The 20421-nt window shown below is 42.0% G+C and overlaps 3 protein-coding genes across 9 annotated transcripts; 1 reads left to right on the top strand and 2 right to left on the bottom strand.

The window, feature by feature from the left end:
• Positions 1-267: 267 nt before the first annotated feature.
• LOC115689769 (hypersensitive-induced response protein 1) lies at positions 268-5097 on the top strand. Of its 6 annotated transcripts, none has more exons than XM_030616024.2 (6): positions 268-290; positions 1852-2049; positions 2703-2823; positions 3594-3685; positions 3765-3861; positions 4488-5097. In XM_030616024.2, exons 2-6 carry the CDS (start codon positions 1861-1863, stop codon positions 4844-4846), a joined length of 858 nt encoding a protein of 285 aa, XP_030471884.1. In that variant the 5' UTR covers positions 268-290; positions 1852-1860; the 3' UTR covers positions 4847-5097. The 6 variants fall into 6 exon arrangements, with proteins under 6 accessions (XP_030471884.1, XP_056161768.1, XP_030471813.1 ...); XM_056305793.1 differs by lacking the exon at positions 268-290 and adding an exon at positions 859-951; XM_030615953.2 differs by lacking the exon at positions 268-290 and adding an exon at positions 1411-1556.
• Positions 5098-5752: 655 nt separating this feature from the next.
• On the bottom strand, positions 5753-8976 carry LOC115690535 (mitochondrial outer membrane protein porin of 36 kDa). Its single transcript, XM_030616941.2, has 6 exons — positions 8754-8976; positions 8504-8571; positions 7272-7382; positions 6963-7049; positions 6635-6843; positions 5753-6309 (listed from the first exon to the last, which is right to left on the bottom strand). Exons 1-6 carry the CDS (start codon positions 8800-8802, stop codon positions 6003-6005), a joined length of 831 nt encoding a protein of 276 aa, XP_030472801.1. The 5' UTR covers positions 8803-8976; the 3' UTR covers positions 5753-6002.
• An 861-nt stretch (positions 8977-9837) lies between these two features.
• Positions 9838-19186, bottom strand: LOC115669797 (alpha-amylase 3, chloroplastic). Of its 2 annotated transcripts, XM_030590930.2 has the most exons (13): positions 18771-19186; positions 18334-18464; positions 18165-18219; positions 17955-18077; positions 17721-17841; positions 16922-17277; positions 16130-16785; positions 15654-15843; positions 13723-13829; positions 12889-13138; positions 12037-12159; positions 11273-11440; positions 9838-10531 (listed from the first exon to the last, which is right to left on the bottom strand). In XM_030590930.2, exons 1-13 carry the CDS (start codon positions 19083-19085, stop codon positions 10373-10375), a joined length of 2754 nt encoding a protein of 917 aa, XP_030446790.2. In that variant the 5' UTR covers positions 19086-19186; the 3' UTR covers positions 9838-10372. The 2 variants fall into 2 exon arrangements, with proteins under 2 accessions (XP_030446790.2, XP_056161720.1); XM_056305745.1 differs by lacking the exon at positions 18165-18219 and having other exon boundaries at positions 18771-18915.
• Positions 19187-20421: the final 1235 nt, after the last annotated feature.

Genomic DNA, 20421 nt, shown 5'->3' with positions numbered 1-20421 from the left:
AGAACGTTGGTAACCAAACGGATTATTGTTTTTTTTTTTTTTTGGGGTGGCAGATTCATGGGTTAAATTGGTTAGGCACGGTAAAGTAAAAATACACGGTAAAAATTAACTGCGCACTTCCCTTTTTTCTTTAAAAAGAATTTCCGTTCCTCCGCGTAACGGACAGTCGGCCTCCCTCTTCCGTTCCGTTCCCGCCCCGCCCCCCCCCCCCCCCCCACCCCCCTATATAAAGCCCGGACCGGAAGTATCTTCCCGGTCAATTCCGCCGGCGCGGCCTCCTCCCTCGCCAGGTCTCTCTCTCTCTCTCTCTCTCTCTCTCTCCTCTTTCTCTCTCTTCTCTCTCGCGCTCTGTCTCTTCTGCTGCGTTGCGCGAGAACTAGGGTTTCGCGCGGGACGAATGTTGTGTTTTTTTCGAAGCGTGATTGTAGGCATCTGCTCGGGACGGTGATAGCGCGATTTCCACGAGGTTGAGTCGAGTCCGGGTTGGCCGGAATTGAATGTTGAGACCGGTTTTTCACTAAAGCCGAAATGCGTATTTCGTCGTTCCGTGATCTCGTGCTCTGACAATTTCGCGGAGCTCCCTCGTCATCTGTTTCCGTGGCTTCGGGGTAGGTTCCTCCCGCGCGAAAATGAACGTAGTCGCATCGGTCGAGCGGTGTAGTCTGCATCTTATTTCGTGCGCTATGCGGAAGAATTTGCGTGCAAGTATTGTTATCTCATTTGAACGCAGGAGCTAGGAATTGAGTGTCCTTTGCCGTCTTATTTATTATTATTATTTTTTATGTTGGTTCAAGCTGTCTTATTCGGTAGTTGTCGATTAGCACTTTTCTCAATTGGATGTTTAATGGTGAATAGACCCGAGGAAGGTATATAATGCTTATCCTTGACCTGTTGGCTGTTGAAATTTCGCCGCCCCATCAATTGTCGACGGATGCATCTTACCACTTTAGTGTAATGGTCCTTAGTCGTGCGATCGATGATTGTTTGACGGAATCATTTCTTATCTCCTAGTTCGGTTCGACTATAGCCTTACGAAAAAAGATAATAGACGACCAAAATCTATTTTTCGAAAACTATTTTCTACTACTCTCCCCTGCATTGTAGTCAGGTCGAGCGTACGTTGTTTGCCGGCCTTGCCTCCATTCACTTTGTTGCATCCACACCGTAGGATAGGAGGCGAGCGGTGTTTCTTACTGGAAGCGCTCCGAGGTATATGTCGTAGACAATTTAAGTATTTTGTCTTCGGCTTCAATGAGGAGCGATATGCAGGGTCTATAGAGCTGTATTTGATATAATGTCATTGACTGGGTAAAATATAGCAGTTTTAACCCCACCGGATCTGAACTAGCTGGTTTAATTATTTAAGTTAAATTTGGGTTTGGTATGGGAAAGCCAAATATGAGAAACACATCATATGTTTCGCGTTACTATCCTTTTGAAGTCTGTATACGCTACCCCCCCCTCCCCATATAAGGACTTAGAATTGTCTGGGGCTCTTTCAAGAAGGCGATTTTTTTTCATGAGTGGTAGATTTTAGTGTTTGTGGTGTCTTCCAGGTACTTTTGCACAGATAACAGAATTCAGTTGAGCTTTTAGCTTTTTGTTACATCTTGCATAAGCAACCAGTGTTGGTGATTTATTGTTGAAGTGATCTCTCTCTCTCTCTCTCTCTCTCTCTCTCATGCACAGGCGTCTGTTTGTGCCTAAACTGTGCATGCATCTTTTCCCTTTTGTGTCAATTTGACTCCATCTGTTGGCAGGCTAAATGCTGCGTGTAGCTCGTTTAACTTGTCTATATCTCTATACCTTTTTGGCATTAAGAATCTGAACCAATTAATTGTTGCATTATAGAACGGAGAAATGGGACAAGCGTTGGGATGTATTCAGGTGGACCAGTCAACTGTAGCTGTTAAGGAAACTTTTGGCAAGTTTGATGATGTGCTGGAGCCTGGATGCCACTGTTTGCCCTGGTGCTTGGGGAGCCAGGTGGCTGGTCACCTCTCTTTACGCGTACAGCAGCTGGATGTCCGGTGCGAAACAAAGACAAAGGTATGATGGCTATTTGACCCATCCCGAGTACAAGAAAATATACCTTCGTTTAATCTGTATTCATTTGAGAATTTCGGAGGAGTTTTCTTAAATTTGAGTTGGAGATGTTTGAAGTTTTCTCTAAATGGTTTGGTTGTTCAGAAGTCCTTTAAGTAATGTAGTGTCATCACTTAAATAGAACCAACATGGGGAACTTCACCATCCTATGCTTCGATTTTATTGTTTTGGCAGACCTATGGCATACAGAAGCACGAAATCACGACTTAATATTCCCGACTATGCTTCTAAGGTTTTTTTTTCATAATGCAATATGACCTCTCTTTGTTGTTTCAGGAGTGACTTAAAGTATTTCTAAGAGCGCTGGCTATGAGATTTCATTCATAATGCATAGATACATGTTTTCCTGGTTTCTGTGGAAGTTGATTAGTTGCTAGCATAAGCACGTGTGTTGGCTGGAAGCTGTGGCTTTAGAATTGGCACCACTTTTATGTTTTCATTTGTTGTAAGGTTCAGTTTAGAAGCATCAAGCGGGGTGCCAAATTAGAAAGGGAAACAGCACAAGCCCAACAAGGAGCTTATTGGCATCAAGTTATTAGTGTTTTTTACTCAATGTTGACCAGTCAGTATATGTTGATAGACGACTTTATCTCCAGGATAATGTCTTCGTCACGGTAGTTGCTTCCATCCAATATCGAGCACTGGCAGAAAAGGCGTCCGATGCTTTCTATAGGCTCAGCAACACCAGGGCGCAGATTCAAGCCTATGTCTTTGATGGTATGGTATATATATATATATATATGTATGTATGTATGTATAAGTTTGACGTTATTAAGCATGGACACATAACATAATCCCTTAAGAAAGAGGAATGTATCTCTGGTACAGAAGGCAGTGGTCAAGTTGCTGTACCCTTCTTGATAGACATGTGGTCAGAATAGTTTTGTTTTTGTTTTTGACACGGTAGCGTAAAGTTTTTGCAAAGAAGATGGATAATGGTTATTCACGCACATGAAGAGATAGCAGTTTCATAGTAAGCTAAATTGTAAGATTTGGCTAAATTGGACTGTTTTGTCATGTCTACGTGAGTTGCTAACTATTACCACGATATTTAAAACCTTCTTTTTCCGAGTTGTATTTTTGGAAGACTTATTCGGAGCGGAATGTTTATTGAAAATTCTTCCTCCGGCATTTTAGCAACATGATGCAACTTAAATATCTTTGGTATATGCTAGCGAAAAGAAGAATTCCCCTTCCCTCTCTTCTCCTTGGTCAATTCAAACTTTTCATCTTTATGTTGGGGCAACAGAAGTAATCAGAGTTTGAGCTAGTTTACTTATTTTTACCGTTTCATGAAGCATTGATTTAGTGCATATTTGAGATGAATATTCGTTTGCATGTCGTGGGATCTTAACACGAAATCTTTGAATGCACTAAATTGTTGGCTGTATTGTTTGCTTTGGAGCAATTATTGCTTCCGCATGCCAGAATCCTTGAATGTCAGAGATGGGGCAGAAATGACATTTTTTTTTTGTTCTTTGCCTCAGTCATTCGTGCAAGCGTTCCCAAGCTGGAGCTTGATTCGACATTTGAACAGAAGAATGAAATAGCAAAAGCTGTAGAGGATGAACTTGAGAAGGTATATCATATTATTAAGGTACTCCTTGATGATTTCGTTGAAGGGATCTGTGTTTTATATATCTATTCTGCACATGCAGGCTATGTCAGCTTATGGATATGAGATTGTTCAGACTCTCATTGTAGATATTGAACCAGATGAGCATGTGAAGCGAGCAATGAATGAGATAAATGCAGGTAGATTCCTGATTTCGTTTGTGATGATAGGATGTTGCATGTTTCATTTCTTTTACTTAGTTTACAAAACGGTTGCCATACGGAAATTGTTTCTTTAGCCCTACTAAAAGGAAAGTTTTCACCCATTGATGAGTTCCTGCAGAATCAATGAATATATGTGTAAGCAATATAAGAGTGTTTGTTAACCTAACCCGCAAAAGTAAAAGGTTGAAATATCTAGAGCACCAAGATAGGCAATTCTATTGGTTTTTTTCCAGACAAGGAGTGCCTAATGTGCGTTGCTGTTATGCGTTTCCTGGAGAATTTCAGGTGAGTCTTGGAAAGAGTCAAATTCTTGACCATTGCAAGACAGGGATTAATTGATCCAAATTCTTTAATCTAAATTGCCCACACATGATGTCCTCACATGAGACATCAACTTCCAAATGCAAAGATAAATCTAATGCTGTTGGTTTGGCTGCTAAATGTGCATTAGAAAATACCTTAAAAATCTAGCTTCTGTTGAGGAAGTTATAATCCTGACCAAGATTCCCCTTGTAGTTAGGTTGTCGAATAACGTGTATCTGAACAAAAATCATGCGGCACAAGTAGATTAATGGTGTTCACATGTTTTACGTAATTGTCAGCTGCGAGGTTGAGAGTGGCCGCAAATGAGAAAGCTGAAGCAGAGAAGATTCTGCAGATCAAGCGAGCTGAGGGAGATGCAGAGTCCAAATACTTGGCTGGACTAGGGATAGCAAGGCAGAGGCAGGCTATCGTGGATGGGCTGAGGGACAGTGTGCTGGCATTCTCCGAGAATGTTCCAGGAACAACGTCAAAGGATGTCATGGATATGGTCCTGGTCACCCAATACTTCGACACGATGAAGGAAATCGGTGCATCCTCGAAATCCAGCTCTGTTTTCATCCCACATGGTCCTGGCGCTGTGAGAGATGTCGCAACCCAGATCAGGGAGGGTCTCCTTCAGGCGCATGCTGCGCAGTAAGTCGAGTATATATATGGGGCCGTGGTTTCACTTTCGCCTGGCTGTTAATATGATGGTAAATGAGCGCTTGGTGATGTATTGTCTTGGAAAAAAAAAAAAAACTTAGAAGGATGTGAACTGTCGTCCAAATAAGGAGTTAATAGGATGTTGATACCGTAAAGTCCTATCTGGTTATCGTTTGAGGAGGAGACGATTTGTATTACATATTTTCCAGTATTATGAAAATGTGGGTGCAAATATTAAGAATGTAAGTCGTGGAGGCTTCTCCTATTGCTATTCGATATATGACTGGTGGATTCTTGGTGTTATAACGTGATAAATCTGAAGCTGAGGCGGGGTACGATGATGTCTAACCGATCGCCGGATGTGCAATTAGATTTGCGATCCCATACGGCGTGTGATCTTTTGAGTCTCTCTAGTAAAGTTGCTACCCGTCTGTTTCTTGAGGCTATGAATCTTATAACCGCTGCGATGGACACACGAGATTGGGCCTCTGTGGAGTTCTCTCCGTTTGAATCTTGCCTTCACAGCATGCGGAAAACGTGAACCTTCATTTAGGGGGGGCTAACGTGGAGGGTGTCCTGTTCACTCACCAACTGGGTGTCCTTCTCAAGCTATGTAGGTACTGAAAATAAACTTTTCAGACTAAAAACTCGGGAAATCTCCTGAATGTGGACGAAAATCAGCAGCGCGTGTCCAGAGTAACGTTGTGTGCCCAGTGACCTCACGTCTCCGCAACCCTTGGTAAACATGTTTTTGGGGTCGGCAGTGACAGCTTCACACGTGCAAAGGAGTACTACGACGACAAAAAGAAGTGGCGAACGTGTTCATTCCAAGGACAAATAAGGCGTACAGCCAACGTTCGAGGCACTGAAATGGGATAAAATGGGAGTACTGGAAAAAAAGTGGAAAATGACCGCACAGGATTTGTGTGCCCAGCTCGAATTATTTTATACAATCCATGGCCCACCAGACTCGAAACGAAACTGAGGGCAAAAGTTAAATCAAGAAAGACAAGATACACAGGTCTCGTTCTAACCCCTACCTTATTCCCTCCACCGAACTGAAACGGCGTTTTCTTCTTCTTTTTTTTCTTTTCGCGGAAGAACTGAAACAGCGTTTTTCGCTCATAAAATGAGGTGACCCCTACTCCGCACTATGGCTTCAGAGCCAATGCCAGCCCGATTTTGGCGCTCTTCTCGATGGCTCGCGTGTCGACTTCCCCTGAGATGGTGAACAGGGATTTTGGGCGCCACTCGTGCTGGATGAGAGCGCTCGCCCTGCCGTAGTTGTTCACCCGAGCCTTCACCGTGGTCAACGGGTCAAGCGCGTGCTGGGTGCCGATGGTGAGCATGTTCTCGTTGCTCGAAAAGCTGTGAGACAGCTCTGCCCCGACGGCAGTGCTGGTTAGCGGGCTGACCGTGTGGTAGTAGGAAGCACTGAGGGTATCGCCCTTGTCATTCCTGTGTATGCAAAACAAATACCCCTATCAGGGATGCAAGAAAACCTTAACAGGAAAATTAAACATTCAGTGCTAAGTGACACTCTGCTACAAGCAAGCAATCAATACTTCCTAGGCAGCTGTACATGTTAGTTACCCAGAACAAAGAGATAAATCCACTTGTCTATATTCCCATGAAAGATTATAAGTCATTGAACCCAATCGTATAATGTATTTATCGAAACATGATGATATGATATGTACACGAAAATGGATGTGGCAAGGGCACAAAATACAATGAGAAAGAAGGGCGCAGATAACCCTTTTTCCTGGATTCAAGAACTCACAATGTCAAGGATGCGATAAGATCAGCATTCATGAAACTAAATCCAGCATTGCACTTGGTGAAGTTTCCAGTGGCAGTGTCGAAGGAAAGATCAGTTCCAAGAGCAAGAGCGTTGTTTCCAACCACTCCAGAGAAATTAACAAAGGGATTTGCAGTCAAACCTATACTTGTGCTTATCCCAGCGTACTCATGCTGGTATTGGAGTTCCACCTATTACCATATGACCATAAATCAGATTGAGAAGCATCCAATTTACATGGAAAAACAAAAGATACTGAAAAGCGAATGAGTGACATCACACTTTTAGAGCAAATGGAAAAGGTTCTCACCTTACCAGATCTCTGGTCAGGAACAATGAAGCTAAATATTGTCTTGAGCCCAGGAGCAGGTTCGTCAACGGTAATGGTAGTAAAGAGCTACATATGCACAAAACAAGAATAGAAAACAGTTCAACATTAACAATCCAAACGATCATAATTTTTCACATGAAAACAAAAATTGAATATTGCTATCCGTACAGAGAAAGATGATCCATATGGAAAGCCTACATGCTCTCTCTCTCTCTACGCATGCACGCAAGCAAACAGAGAATCACAGGAAAATTAACTGATAATGCCCTTAAGGGCTTAGACACTAACGTTGGAATTGGTGTCCACTTTCACATCAGTGGTGATGTTTTTGTTCTTCAGTTGAGCGCTCACATCAGCCAAAAAAAACTCTCCTTTCTTGATTCCCGTAGAAGTGAGTGCCTGAAATACATTAACAAGAGAACGATCAAACACACCACTCATGTACAGCTTAGCTGAAACCTCATAATAAGCTAGTATTTTGCAAAATGGGCACACCATCAACCTCAGCAGGAATATGATCGACCTTAAAACCCATACAAGGCATCGACAAATGCCAACATAGTTTAGACATTTCGGCCATCGATATTCCCACACGTAATTTTTGGTAAGGCCTTAATTTGCTGGTAAAACTAGATACATCAAGATAGGCCATACGAGGACGAAAACTTAACGCAATAAAGGTAGCCACACCAGGGAAAAAGAGAATCTCAACGAGCAAGGTCCTCCCCATTTGATGGCTTGAATAGAATGGATCAACAAACACCCTTTCCCCAGGGATAAACCTCAAGCCAGCAAAAGGACTCTAGACGAATGAAATATGAAAGAATGTGGTAATGGCCGCGACAATTCCATATCTTGGTTTAAAAGTCAGTATTGCTTTCAGCTTCAGAAAGCCAAGGTGATGGTCACTTCCGAAAATGACTCAACAATGCAAAACGCATAAACCAAAAGTTTACATCAGACAAACGATAGTAGTAATTAAACCTCACTCGAAAACGAACCTTTCCTTTCGCATAACGAACTATCACAAGCCAATTAGCAAAGCGATTATCTACAGCCGAGTCAAACGGAATCCGGTATTTCTGGTAGCAAGCAAACCATTAATTCAAACTCGACGGATCTGCCACAATCCCGTACATAGAGTAACAGCTCCCAAAGTTACCATTTCATTTCTCAAAGACTTAATCAAAACATCAAGCAGAAGCTGCAGATACCGTCGCCTAACATGCCTAAACTCGAACCCACAAAAAAGAACGCATCCACCGCACTCCTCAATAACCAGATCACAACACCAAGTTCCTCCGAAAAGAATCAAACGTGAACTCAAAACGGGATATAAAAGCGACGGCGAAACCGGTACGTTCAATTCATCTACTCGGTTCAGCATCCGTACGGTACAAGAAACACCAATCCAGTATATCCACGTTACGCAAATCAGAGCTCAAAGAGAGCCGAAACCAAAAAAACGGCGACTCGAGAAACAAGAGCTGGCTGGCCGACGAAGGGAAAGGGAAGCTTACCACTCCGGTGGAAGTGTAGGTAGTGATGGTGAACTTGTGGTCGCTCTGGTAATCCTTGTACAGAAGATCTGCGCCACAGAACCCAAGAAATCGCGCGCGCGCCAGAGCACGCGAGCGCACAGGAAAAAGCTATTAGCTCCAAATGAGCAGCGACAGCAAGCATCACGACGCGACCGAACTAGAAACCCAAAAAGAAGGCAAAGGAAAAGAAAGTACGACAGAGCTGAAAGAGCGAAGGGAGGAGACGAGCCTCTGGCTTTCTTGCCGATGTCGGAGTAGAGACCGGGGCCTTTCGCCATGATTTGCAAACCCTGTTTGATTTTCCCACCCCCCACCAACTTCCCTTCTTTCCCGAGAAAATGGAGACGAGGAAAATGGAGAGGGGCCTCACCGAAGGATCTCTCTCTCTCTCTCTCTCTCTCACTGTGTCGCTGCGAAGGGGTAAGGGGAAGGGGGAAAAATGGGAAGCGAGTTCGGTGAGGGGCGTGTTTTAATGAAGGGAACCCTGCGATTAATGGCGAACGGGGGAGAAGAATCGGGATTTTTAATGGCGAGGCGCGACGTGGAGCGTCGGATGAGAAGGGATTCGCGATCTGAGGCCGTCGATTCGAGGCAAGAGAGGGACAGAGAGAGAGAGAGAGGGAGTACAGGGGTTGTTGAATGTTGAATGTCGAATGTCGAGGAAGGGCTTGGGAATCAAGCCGGGTGTTGAGGCATATTCGCCCTCACCCCCCCGCCCCGAGTCTCTCTCTCGCTTTTTCGACAGCGTTTTTCTCATGCTACGACGGCAACCAAAACAAGCAAAAATTCGATTAATGACGTCATTGGTCTCCCTCGAACTTCTTCGGTGCTTTTCCTATTTCTGCGACATCCAAAATGCCCCGCGAGAGTTTTTATAAAAAAGAGAAACAGATAAACCAAAGAAAATCGGGGAATCGAACTAGCGGTCGGAATGAGATGATCCGGTTGGATCGGTTCGATCGACTGCCGCAGTTTCCAGATGCTGGCACTCGTGACATGATACACTACTGTAGCACCACGTGCTTGACAATATAGATATAGACTTGAAGGACGATTTACAATTCATCTCAGCAATTGGCATTTTAATTTAGCGGATGGGTCCTTATATAATCTGACAGTATGCATTATAAAAATTTCCATAGTCAATAACGGCTGCCAAAAGCCAAAGAAAGAAAAAACAAATTTGCGTAGTGAACTGGCTAGGAAGGGCTGCTGCAGTTGAACATTAGTGCTGCTCCCCCTTCCTAGCGGCTCACATAAAGAGAAATTGAGGAGAGCAAATAAAATGGAAAAACGAAGACGCCAAACGAGAATAGCTTAATCTCAAGTACTATTGAGAACTTCGTAGGATTTTACCAGACTTCTACGTATCGATAGCGTATACACAAGTATATTCTTTTACAACAGAACTGCTCTTGCAGAAGAGTACAATCGTGGAACAACATTTTCCAGCAGAATACTGCACGATTTCCACGGGTTCGATCAATGCTCGATGGCATCTTCGTTATTCTTACATTTTAACAAAAAAAAAAAGAAAAGGTGTTACACGGGATGCAATCCCCGGGCCACTCTCTTATTCAATATACAGTCTATATCTGTAGTGATGGAGTTACCTGCAATCATCACTGAACTATTTGCTTCCAGCATCTGCATTTACCTTTTCGCTGGACCGAGTAACCACACCAAGTATAAATCGATATAATTTGTGCATAATTATATTGGAGTAACACGCCGTCGGGCTCGGGTATGCTCCAACTGGCTCGAGGATATACTCGAGGGGACTTCATCCATGAACATTCTGGTGACTGAATCCATACGGTTGGGAATGAATGCTACTATATGATAACATTAAGAAGCTTCCCAAACCTTGTAATCTCTTCCCTCGAGGACCGGAGACCATTTCTGGGGCCCGCTTTGGGGTTCATAGTAGCCTGGTCCAATCTTCACTGCGACTTTCTCGTCGATAATGGCCGCATAGACGTCCCTCTCGGCCTTGGTTATTTTGATCTACAACAGTGAAAGAGTCCACAGTAAATAAACCTGCTAGCTGGTTTCCTAAGAAAGACTTAACCCATCCAGAGTCGTCACGAGTGCAGCTTAAAACAGTATAGTCCCATTAATACCGAAATAAAAAATAAAAAAAAACATATCAAGTGGAAATATTCTAAGAAAAATGAATGGAGAGAACCAAAAATGTGATGTTTTTTCCCCGTCAGCCCATTCAAGATTTCTTTCACCTAACTAATTTAGCTTTCTCTCAATTTTATCTTTTGCTGAAAGGAGAAAAACTATTCTCCCCAATCCTTTCAAGTTTCTGAATGAAAGTTACATTTAAATCCGCGAGGACACAGCTCAACCTAGAAGCTTAACCCTTTTCTTGGTTTTCATTGTGCCACATGATGTTGGGAATTAAGCAGTGGCCGACAGGATTATTCCATCCTTCAATCTATACTTCTCTCCATTTTGTCCTTCTTTGATAGGATTTGGGTCCTTATTGAAAGAAACCCCTTCATCTTAAGGACTACTACTAGCATGTGCAAAAATTCTGCCCTGCATGCGCAAAGCACCTGCCACCTCATCTGTCCTGGAAGTGCCTCGCTCATTTGACTATTTTAACTCATTTTCTGGATTCCTGTTTTTGCATTTATCAACCAATCATGTTGCTTTGTAATAGTCATTCAGTGCTGACAAGAAGGTGGGCGGGTCTAAATATGATCTGGTTAATAGTAAGCAGTCTCCGTTACTTACAGTGCTCCTGCAATGGATCTTGTTGCGATTCCTGAGAGAGATAAGTGAAGCAATTTCAGATTGGTAGTGAGAGAAGATGTGGTCATAGAACACTGCTGGAGTTCCTGGGTGCGTCAAGGTATAGGCATATCCTTGCATTTCCTTTCCACTAGGAAATCTCCAATGACCCTTCAAGAGAACCAAAATAAAACATGCAATGAGATGTTGTCCTCCCAGTATCAAGTATTGACTCCAAGTGTTCCTTTTCTTCAGGGAATACACTCGGGATACTACGTACAGCAACTCTTCATTTTATATATATGTAAAAATGGCTACAATTGAACGAACTAAAAGCAATATACAGTGGGCACAATTTGCATAATTGGCCCTTCTTTTCAGTAATCAACAGCGAGGCTGCTCGTGATGTCGCTCATCTCTAGCTTTTACCTTTTCCTGTCCTCATGCATGCTCTAAAGCCACCTAGAGGAAAATGTTCAAGCTGACACAGGACATAGAAGCCCGTGGACTATTTCATTGGGTTTCTTTTTCTCAGGTCAGGTTGTGGCCATGTATATTTAACACGTTAGATACGTGGTTTACCTACAACCCAAATATTCTCGATTAAAGATGAATAATTGCACTCAGCATGGTGTTTCTTTTTTTTTTTTTTTTTAATTTCTTCGAACTCCTGCTTTAGCATGACACAAAGTACCTTTTTGAAACACAGTCCTCGAAAGGATTAAGATCAGATAAGGTGAACAAAGTAGCATCTACAAACTTCTGACCTGGGTAGAGCCAGTATCATGATTCTCTACAAATGTTACAGCTCGAGATGGCCACCATCCAACAACCCCTGGAGGTTTTCCCTTCTGATCAGATAGTCGCCAATATTCACATCTATCCAGCGCCTGCATGAAAATCATATAAGAGAAATTCTCGACATACAACTGGAAATACATACATCTAAGATATGTCCAACAGGAGGATAAGGAAGAAGTGGGTGCATGCAGTTTTATGTGCTCTAGATTCTCTATGATGTTATTAAAATTACAGTTATCCATAATGCCAGAAGTTGGCTTATGGATGAATGTTGAAACATCAGGTACACATCATTAAAACTTAGAGAAGGGTAACAAACTCTACAGATTCTATGTAATTTGTTCGTAAAGGTAGTGGCACCACTCCCGCCTACTTATATCCTTTAATTCAGTTAGAAAACACGAAGAACATCGGGAATCAAGAGAATTTGCTACTGAAGATATTCAGTGGTAAAGTTAATGCTCACACAAGTAATTTATAACAGCCCATCCTTCAGCAACCTAATTAGTGAGAATCATCAAGTGCAGATCATACAAGAGTTAAGGATTCAAGCCTGAGTTCTAGTCTACAGTTCACCTTCACCGGTAACATCCAAGAGCATGACTACTTTGAATAACAGTAGGTCCAGTAGCGTAATAGTTGTACATCTCTATTTGAAGCATAACGTGAACAAATTACTTGACATAGTATACATACGTATCCAAAAAAGAAAAACAAAACACTGAATGAATTTCCTCTATTTAGAGTCAGGGCACTTAACCAGAGTCTCTATGTTTCCAGAATACTTAAAAGGGCAACTTATCAGTGACGGTGCTTACGGCATGAAGAACTCCTTTTGTAGTGACATCAAATGCTCCAGCTGTGCCATTTGTAGCATTTATCCAGTCGACAATTCTCTGCCTGTGTGCATCTTGATTGTGATCCATTTCCCCATATGTATAGTTGAGAGAATCCCAGTACTCACCGACAGCAAAATAAGGCGCAGTAGCATCCAAGTAGTCTTTGACATAGCCACCCCAAAAGCCTCTAACAAAATCGAGCCTCCATCCATCATACCCAATTTCGCTCCTGAAAATGGCATGACACCAACAAACTTGCCATAGTAAGACCTTTAAAGGATTATCATCACAGAAACAGAATTTTGCATGAGAAGCGAGGCCATAAGTGCAACCAAATTAAAAGTCAGAAATCATCGGCAGAGGGTCAACTCGGATCCGGAAACTGACTTGAAGGAGGTTAGAACAAAGAGAGAGGGCACGCTTTCAGATACCCACTTAGTCAAGAGAAAACAGGGGGAATAAAGCCTCAAAAGTATTGAATAGTTCGCAAAATGAAAAGAAATGAGGTAGTCAGCCATTGCAACTTAGCTCTACCAGCATTCACAACCAAGAATAAAGCAGGCAGCATGTACTTGCAGCCACTCAGATATTCATAACCGAAAATTTACCAGTTGGGCTACCACTAAAGATAGTAAGTCGTACGATATTGAATTTGTAAGGAGAAAAGCCAATTTGAATATTTACACACACCAAGCCAACTTCTCCATGAAAACCCAAAACAATTACTTTGATCCATCCTTTTTCCGTTAGGGGAGCGGGCTGTCAGAATGATAAGAGGTATTCAGATGAACAGAGAAGGTATTCAGCATTAACCTCAGCCAGCATAACCATTCCTTCAGATCTTTCCGCACAAAATCTTGTGAGTGATCAATATTTGGGGCAGCATGAAAATTATCTCCACTACTTTTGTTGCCTCTACCCTGCGGCAGAAAAAAAGGTCACCAAACTGTCTAGGAGGGCAAATATGAATTCTTATGATGTTTAAATCACGATATCTAATTCAGAGTTCGAAAAGCATTACTGAGTTGTAGAGCATGCTCAAACCTCAGCATGAACCCAAACAGAAACAAAGAGAACCCTGGGTCATGCAAATAAAAGTTCCGCCCCACCATGCACGAGCAAACGAAGCAAATTCAGTAACACAAATACTCCGATATATGAAATTCATAAGCCAAAACTTAGTCAGTGACACCTGGGGATGCAGTCAGATGAATTGAATTTGCATGTCATCAAACATGCCCATAGACTGTACACTTAACTGAAATTAAGAGCACTATGGGTACACTAAATATCTGGTCTCTTTCATGGAATGACCTTACAACATGGATATGTTCATAAAGGTACTTGGCCAAGGGAAAGTCAAGTGGTCTTGTTCCATGTTTTGCATGTAGATAGCCAAGTCAACACTAGAATTGGTCAACCGAACCAGTAATTTCTGGTATTTTACTGGTTAATATCTCATACGGAATGTTGGTGCCGAGAACTACTCTAGCTATTGCTACCATGACATTGGCACTGCCAAAGAGAGACTATGCATGATAAATTTGGACTTTGCTTTGACAAAAGTTTCTAGCAAATTGACACATCCTTATGCATAAGTCTATCACTTCTACTATTCTACCAAAACCAGAAACTGAGAAAACCCTTGACTACTTCTAGTAGAAAAGGAGCAGAAAAATTTCTCTAAGCTAATGCTCTTTTTTTCAATTTAACTTAATTGCTGCCATTTTGCAAGTCTTCGATCATTAATTCTAAAAGCAGCACTCTCTTTCTGAGCTACTTTGGCAGCCTAACATGCAGTCTGCAGTTAGTCAATCAATAGCATAGTTGAAATATCCAACATCGCATGTCTACAAGGTATGTTGGGCGTCATATAGAGGAGTCTTCCCCCCATCTAATAACTTTAGCGCTTGGGTAGGTCTTACTAACACAGTATCAAGTATTCCACATTGCACATCCATAGAATTTTTTAGGCTTTATACCTGTGTAATATTTCTACACCAACAACTTAAGTTTTTCCCCACAGACAAAAATTAGCTTCATTCTCTCACTCTATTATCCTTGCTCAGTTTCTTGCATGCAAGATAATGGGACAATCTTTCCTTGATCAATCATTCCAGTACATCACTTCTGCATTTGCATCAAAATAACAGATTTTTTCCCTAAAATTGCCAAACACGAAAATGAAGAACAATATGCACTGCCAATACTAAATATATGGCATTCTTTATGGTGCAGTTACCATTATTGTATACACTTGATCTTCTGAGATACATACCAACGCGCCATTTGGTCACAAATTAACAATTTACAGAGGTTGTTCGTTTTTGCAAATTGACTAAATCAGATGATAATGTATCCTCACATGAGATGTAAATGATGACACCTGCAACTTTAATCATCTGAGTTCGGTGTGCCTACTCAAGATATTAGAAACAAGCTTACTAAGAATAAAAATTTGTCACAAAAGAGAACAGGGAGCACAATATTCTTTAAAAGAAACTGGGAGTGGAGTCATACAGAATCATATAGCTAAGAATAGATCTGACACCACACTGTCACAGTCTAATCATGCAGAAAGACTGTATGCATGCTTAGAGTTTTTGTGTCTTGTGCAAAATGAGATTCTTGTATTTTGATCAAGATCATGTAGATAAAAGAATCTTAAAGAGATTGAAAATGACCAAATTGCGGGGGAAAGCAAAAAAATTAAAAGATAATAGGCATCAACTAACGCCAACTACCTGAAAATGAGGATCATCAGCAACTACAGCTCGATCATCCCAATTTAGACGACCACCGAAAATATTCCATATACCGTTTTGATTCTTGTGTTGTGCACAACGATGATTAAGCACAGCATCTCCAAGAACTCTTATGTTAACTTCATGGAACTTCTTCACGAGGTCCTTCAGTTCATCAATAGTTCCATATCTGATAGACATCATACATGCCAAGGCATCAAGAGGAATCTCATTAAGAGGGCAATGCAAAGTGAAGTTTTGGTACGCAAAAACCACATGACAAGTATAAAAGGAAATTCTAGACTGCTAACTCCAACTGTTAAAATAAGTCGACCAAATCCAAGATACTTCCGCTATTATAGTTTCAAGATTCATAGTTCAAACAGATAAAGCGGGTAGAAAAAATCAGCTCTAAGTGAGCTTAAACCAAAGTGCACACATCTAAACATTGCTTATAGGGTTTATAAGGATGGTACCTTGAATTTAAATTGTAAAGATCCGTCGGCATGTACCCTTCAGGTGACACAGAATCAGTAGGTGGTGGTAACCAAATTACTGTGAAACCCAGAGAAGCTAATTGTGAAGCTTTTTTCTTTAATTCATCATACCACCTTCCAGACTTATGTGATTCCCAATTAAAACCTTGGCACAATATCTCGAACCCCGTCCCAGTGCCTGAACATATATTTGGAGGAGGTTCCAGTACCTCTGGTTCCAAAACAGCTTCCTCCGAAAAAGTTGGCAGGCAACTTCTGAAAATACTATAGGCTTCAGCAGCCAACTTTTCAATCTCTTGGAGAATACTTTCTTGTGCTTCTTTAGTCTTCGTCTTGCGACTCTTCTCGGATGAAATATCACTAACCAAGTGTCTTATCTCATTGATAATTTCATCTGTGTATACGGTGCTACTGACTTCTGTGTTTGTTTCCGCGGTTTTTCCAGATGTCTCCATACTGGTAGATTCCTTTTGTCTAAGAAGAGAAGAACTCCTCGTGCTAGATACCGGAATATAAAAATCTTCTCCCATACAATTCAGCCAAACATCCTCCTTTAGCTTGAGAACAAAAAGGAATCCCACAAACTCTTCATCCAAAGCAAATAATCCCCCAAATCCATTTCCCTGTTCCTTTGGCTGCAAGAATAGATTAATGTAATTATGAACAATGCGATATCCTCCTTGGGGAGAATCACTTGACAGGTGCAAGAGAGAGCTATTATAAATATCCATGGTGTTGTAGCAAGGAAGTTTATCAAATCCAATGATTTACCTGTAACAAGGTCCGTAAAGCCTTATCCTTGAAGATTTTTGTTTCTGGTGGATATGGGGCTGCTGGAATTTCCCACTTTTTAGAATCATCTCTGCAAACTCCCCAGTGAACAATAACATCTCCAGGGAGATCAGTTTCCAAGTATACAAGAGTCTTAGCTGTCTTAGGACAGATCTTAACAGAAACGCTGACAGAGTTATGAACGGAAACTTCTTTAACAATAGGCAGCTCCTCGTAGAATCCCTCAGGGCGCCGCAGTTTTTGTTTTGAGACTTCCAAGTCACTGCTGGCCTCTTTATCCTTATATTCTGACCCTTCTCCTTTAAAGAGTATGTTAGATAGCTGTCCCAGGGAACCTAGGATTCGAGTCAAAGAAGTATCCGTTGATCAGTAAAAATGTAATAGAGAGAAAGGCATGAATTGACAGTAACAAAAAGAAATCGAAACTATCTGCTGATCCATGACCTACTCCACCATTGGAGGAAAGAAGCATACAAAAATGCGGCTTATAGAACACCTGCTCTGATGAAAAACCACAATCATAGTTCCAAGCACATGTGCAAATGGTGATCTGAGTACAGTCCTACAGATTTTACATTAGTAAAGATCCAAAAGATTTATAACCTTTTAACAATTGTAAGGTCATACTTGTGCAGCATAAATATGGTTGTGTTCGGCATTTCTGTGTAATTGAAAAAAAAAATAGAAGAATATGATAGAAGTTATGCCTTAAATAGAAGAACATGGACAGGCCAGCAGTTATTTAGATTCTAACTGAACATAAAATTACTTCTCCAACCTGACCATAAATCAAAGCCCCTTTTAGCTCCAACAATGTTGCTATCCTGTTGAAGAGAATCCATGAGAGGCACCTTGAAGTCTCTCCCTCTATGCTGATACCAAGATCCAGATTCTTCATCCTGCAGCCAAACTCTGAGTTGAGGAAAGAGGATATTCACTAAAATCTACAAAAGTTTGCTTATATTGGGGAATGACTGGAAGATGCTGATGCTAACTGCTATTTGGTCAGAACCTTCAGAACGAAATTTATGGCAGCAATCTTGCTGTTGGACTCGATACTTATATTCACTTCATAAAATTCGTCCCCATCCATCGTTGTAGATGATTTCTGCAATGGCGTCTCAATTGCATAGTCCTTTCAAAAGTAAAAGAAAAGATCACTACATGTTCGAGTGAATGAGCAAATGAAACAAGAACCCGAGCTCAAAAGGTCAATGGGAACCTTGATAGGAATTGATCCAGGAGGTCTCATTTCAGCAGGAGGTTGATCCCATTCGCTGCATTTTTTTTATAAAGAAATTTCACTGAGCATCGTTTTGAATATTTCGTCACGAAGATGAACTCAAATTCTCAGGTGTTCAGATGCATTTTCTACTTCAAAGTAGCCATACCTGCCGACATAGTCTACGTGAGAAATTCCCCAGTGAAGAATCCACTTCCCAGCAAGCGTACAACCAACGGTGAGCTTCCATTTCTGCTTATCCTTCCCCTGATCTAATCTGACAAATATTCTCCCCTCCACCTGAACAGATACACGCACCAAACTAATCAACAACTCTAATTCTAATCGCGCGCGAAACATCCGATCCAAAGGAAAAAGGAGCTCCGATTCCAGACAGTACGCATTTCCAACATCGAAAGGAGAACCGATCACTTGCATATTTAGCACTTCCTCAGCAACTAAAGCACCGAAGAAGCACAAATCACACGACAAAGCAGACGGAGGCTCACCGAGACCGGAAACATCCTCCGCAGATCATCATCACAAGACGCTCACTCAATCAAACTACAAACGCACGAAGTAGGCTAGAAAGGCTCAAGTCCGCACCGTCTCAGTTCTCCGGAGAGGGAAAGCCTCCTGGAAGAGGACGTCGGCGGACTCGAACGCTTCGACGACCGCCGTGCTGGAGGAGGAGGAGGAGGAGGAGGAGGAGGAGCTCGCGGCTCGCGTGCCGAGAGCGCCCCCGCGGCGCGGCCCGGAGACGCCGCACGACCTCCTTGCGCGGCGGAACGGCGGCTTCGGGGCGCGGGCGCAGCTCAGGGAAGCGGGGGGAGGCCGGAGCGCCCTCGATCGGAGGCGGGGCCCGGAGATCTCTCGGAAGCTGCGGTGGAGCAGGGGCTCCGTGCTGACGGCCGACGACATTGCCTGATCGAGCGAGGAGGAGCGAAGGAGAAGTGCGAGGAAGAGGAGGAGGAGGAGAAGAAGAAGATGGTCATCGCTACTTGATTAAGGATATTTGTAGAGTTTTGTGAGATGGACATAGTTTTCGAGCTCTGGAAAATTACGAGTTTCACTTTCACTTTCTGTTAATCGTTATTTTCAAAAAAAAAATATATATATATATATATATATATTTCCTTTATTTATTTATTTATTTATTTATTTTGTTTTTGTCCCGTTCAGGCTTCCTTTTCTGCCTTTTTGCCTTTTCGCCGTGATGATATCAAAAATATTTTAAAGGTGCGTCATGTTGTGATTGGACGAAACAGGGTCACGCGTAGCCGACCATACACTAAGCTAGAAGGAGAAATAATTTAAGGAAATTGAGTTTTATAAATAAATTTTATTATATAGGCTCATTTTAATATTTACCTCACGAGCATAATCGATCCGTGATCTTTTTAGATGATGATTAGTAATCGGCGATGATTTATTCATGAATTTTATTGTAAGTGCTCACGGATTTGATTTGATTGAATAAAGTGATATCGTCGAACTTCCAAGGACATATTAAAAGCCCGGGCTTGGGTTATTATTGCAATCCACATTGATCCATGCCTCGAGTTGGTAGGCAAATCATCTCGAGTCAGTAGGCAGATCGTCTCGTTACGATTTCATATTTGATCGAGGCACGTTGTCGGCCCTTGTCGGATTTCCTCTAGACAATTTCAAGCACTCTTTGACTCTTTTCTCATAGTCCTTCTCGTCTTTCCCTCCTGGTACATATTTGCCATTGTCCCTCACCCATATTTAGCTCCGAATTGAATTTACTCTTGATCAGGGCTGAATTTGCCAAACAATCGGACTCGCCGACGGCGCCTCGTGGTTGTGACGAGATCCAAACACGACATGGCTCTCATCTTCTCTGGTGACCCTTCTAGAGAATGTGGGCTTGGTCGGTTGCTGAGCACGTGTATTTGATTGTCATTTTTTTTTGGGTCCATTTTCTTGCTCTATGAAGTTATGAATCATCGAAGTAGCGACAGTTCCTCTCTAATCACACAAGAAGTTTTCCAAATAAATTTGTTTAAAGGACAATTTATCTGGAAAATATTCACAGTCTATGCAAATCGCCAACAATATCTTTCTATTTTCACATTAATTTGCTCACTCGACCAAACTTTACACGTGCCTTCTTCGCCTTTAGGCAATAGCAAAGCAAAGTCAAACCAAAGGCGAGTGCTTGAGAAAACTGTTCTTTTTCCTTGTTTCTTGTCCGCATATGTCGGAAGTCATTCCCCAGCAAAATCACGTTGCC

This window comes from Syzygium oleosum, unplaced genomic scaffold (assembly GCF_021117445.2).
Source record: "Syzygium oleosum isolate NSW1041296 unplaced genomic scaffold, Sole_v2.1 Sole_v2.02, whole genome shotgun sequence".
Lineage (NCBI taxonomy): Eukaryota > Viridiplantae > Streptophyta > Magnoliopsida > Myrtales > Myrtaceae > Syzygium > Syzygium oleosum.
This window is presented reverse-complemented; position numbering and strand designations above follow the sequence as displayed.

Bases quoted from the DNA above. Each gene is read 5' to 3' on its own strand.
- LOC115689769 (XM_056305793.1), top strand. From the start codon at position 874: ATGCTTATCCTTGACCTGTTGGCTGTTGAAATTTCGCCGCCCCATCAA. The intron at 2,050-2,702 runs GTATGATGGCTA...CTTTATCTCCAG, and splicing joins GGTGCGAAACAAAGACAAAG to GATAATGTCTTCGTCACGGT. The intron at 3,862-4,487 runs GTAGATTCCTGA...CGTAATTGTCAG, and splicing joins AATGAATGAGATAAATGCAG to CTGCGAGGTTGAGAGTGGCC.
- LOC115690535 (XM_030616941.2), bottom strand. From the start codon at position 8,802: ATGGCGAAAGGCCCCGGTCTCTACTCCGACATCGGCAAGAAAGCCAGA. The intron at 8,572-8,753 runs GCTCGTCTCCTC...TCTGTGGCGCAG, and splicing joins CATCGGCAAGAAAGCCAGAG to ATCTTCTGTACAAGGATTAC. The intron at 6,844-6,962 runs GTGAGAACCTTT...ATATGGTAATAG, and splicing joins CTGACCAGAGATCTGGTAAG to GTGGAACTCCAATACCAGCA.
- LOC115669797 (XM_030590930.2), bottom strand. From the start codon at position 19,085: ATGTCGTCGGCCGTCAGCACGGAGCCCCTGCTCCACCGCAGCTTCCGA. The intron at 15,844-16,129 runs GTACCATCCTTA...GATGTCTATCAG, and splicing joins CTTTACAATTTAAATTCAAG to ATATGGAACTATTGATGAAC. The intron at 13,830-15,653 runs GTAGTTGGCGTT...TTTCTGCCGCAG, and splicing joins CTGATGATCCTCATTTTCAG to GGTAGAGGCAACAAAAGTAG.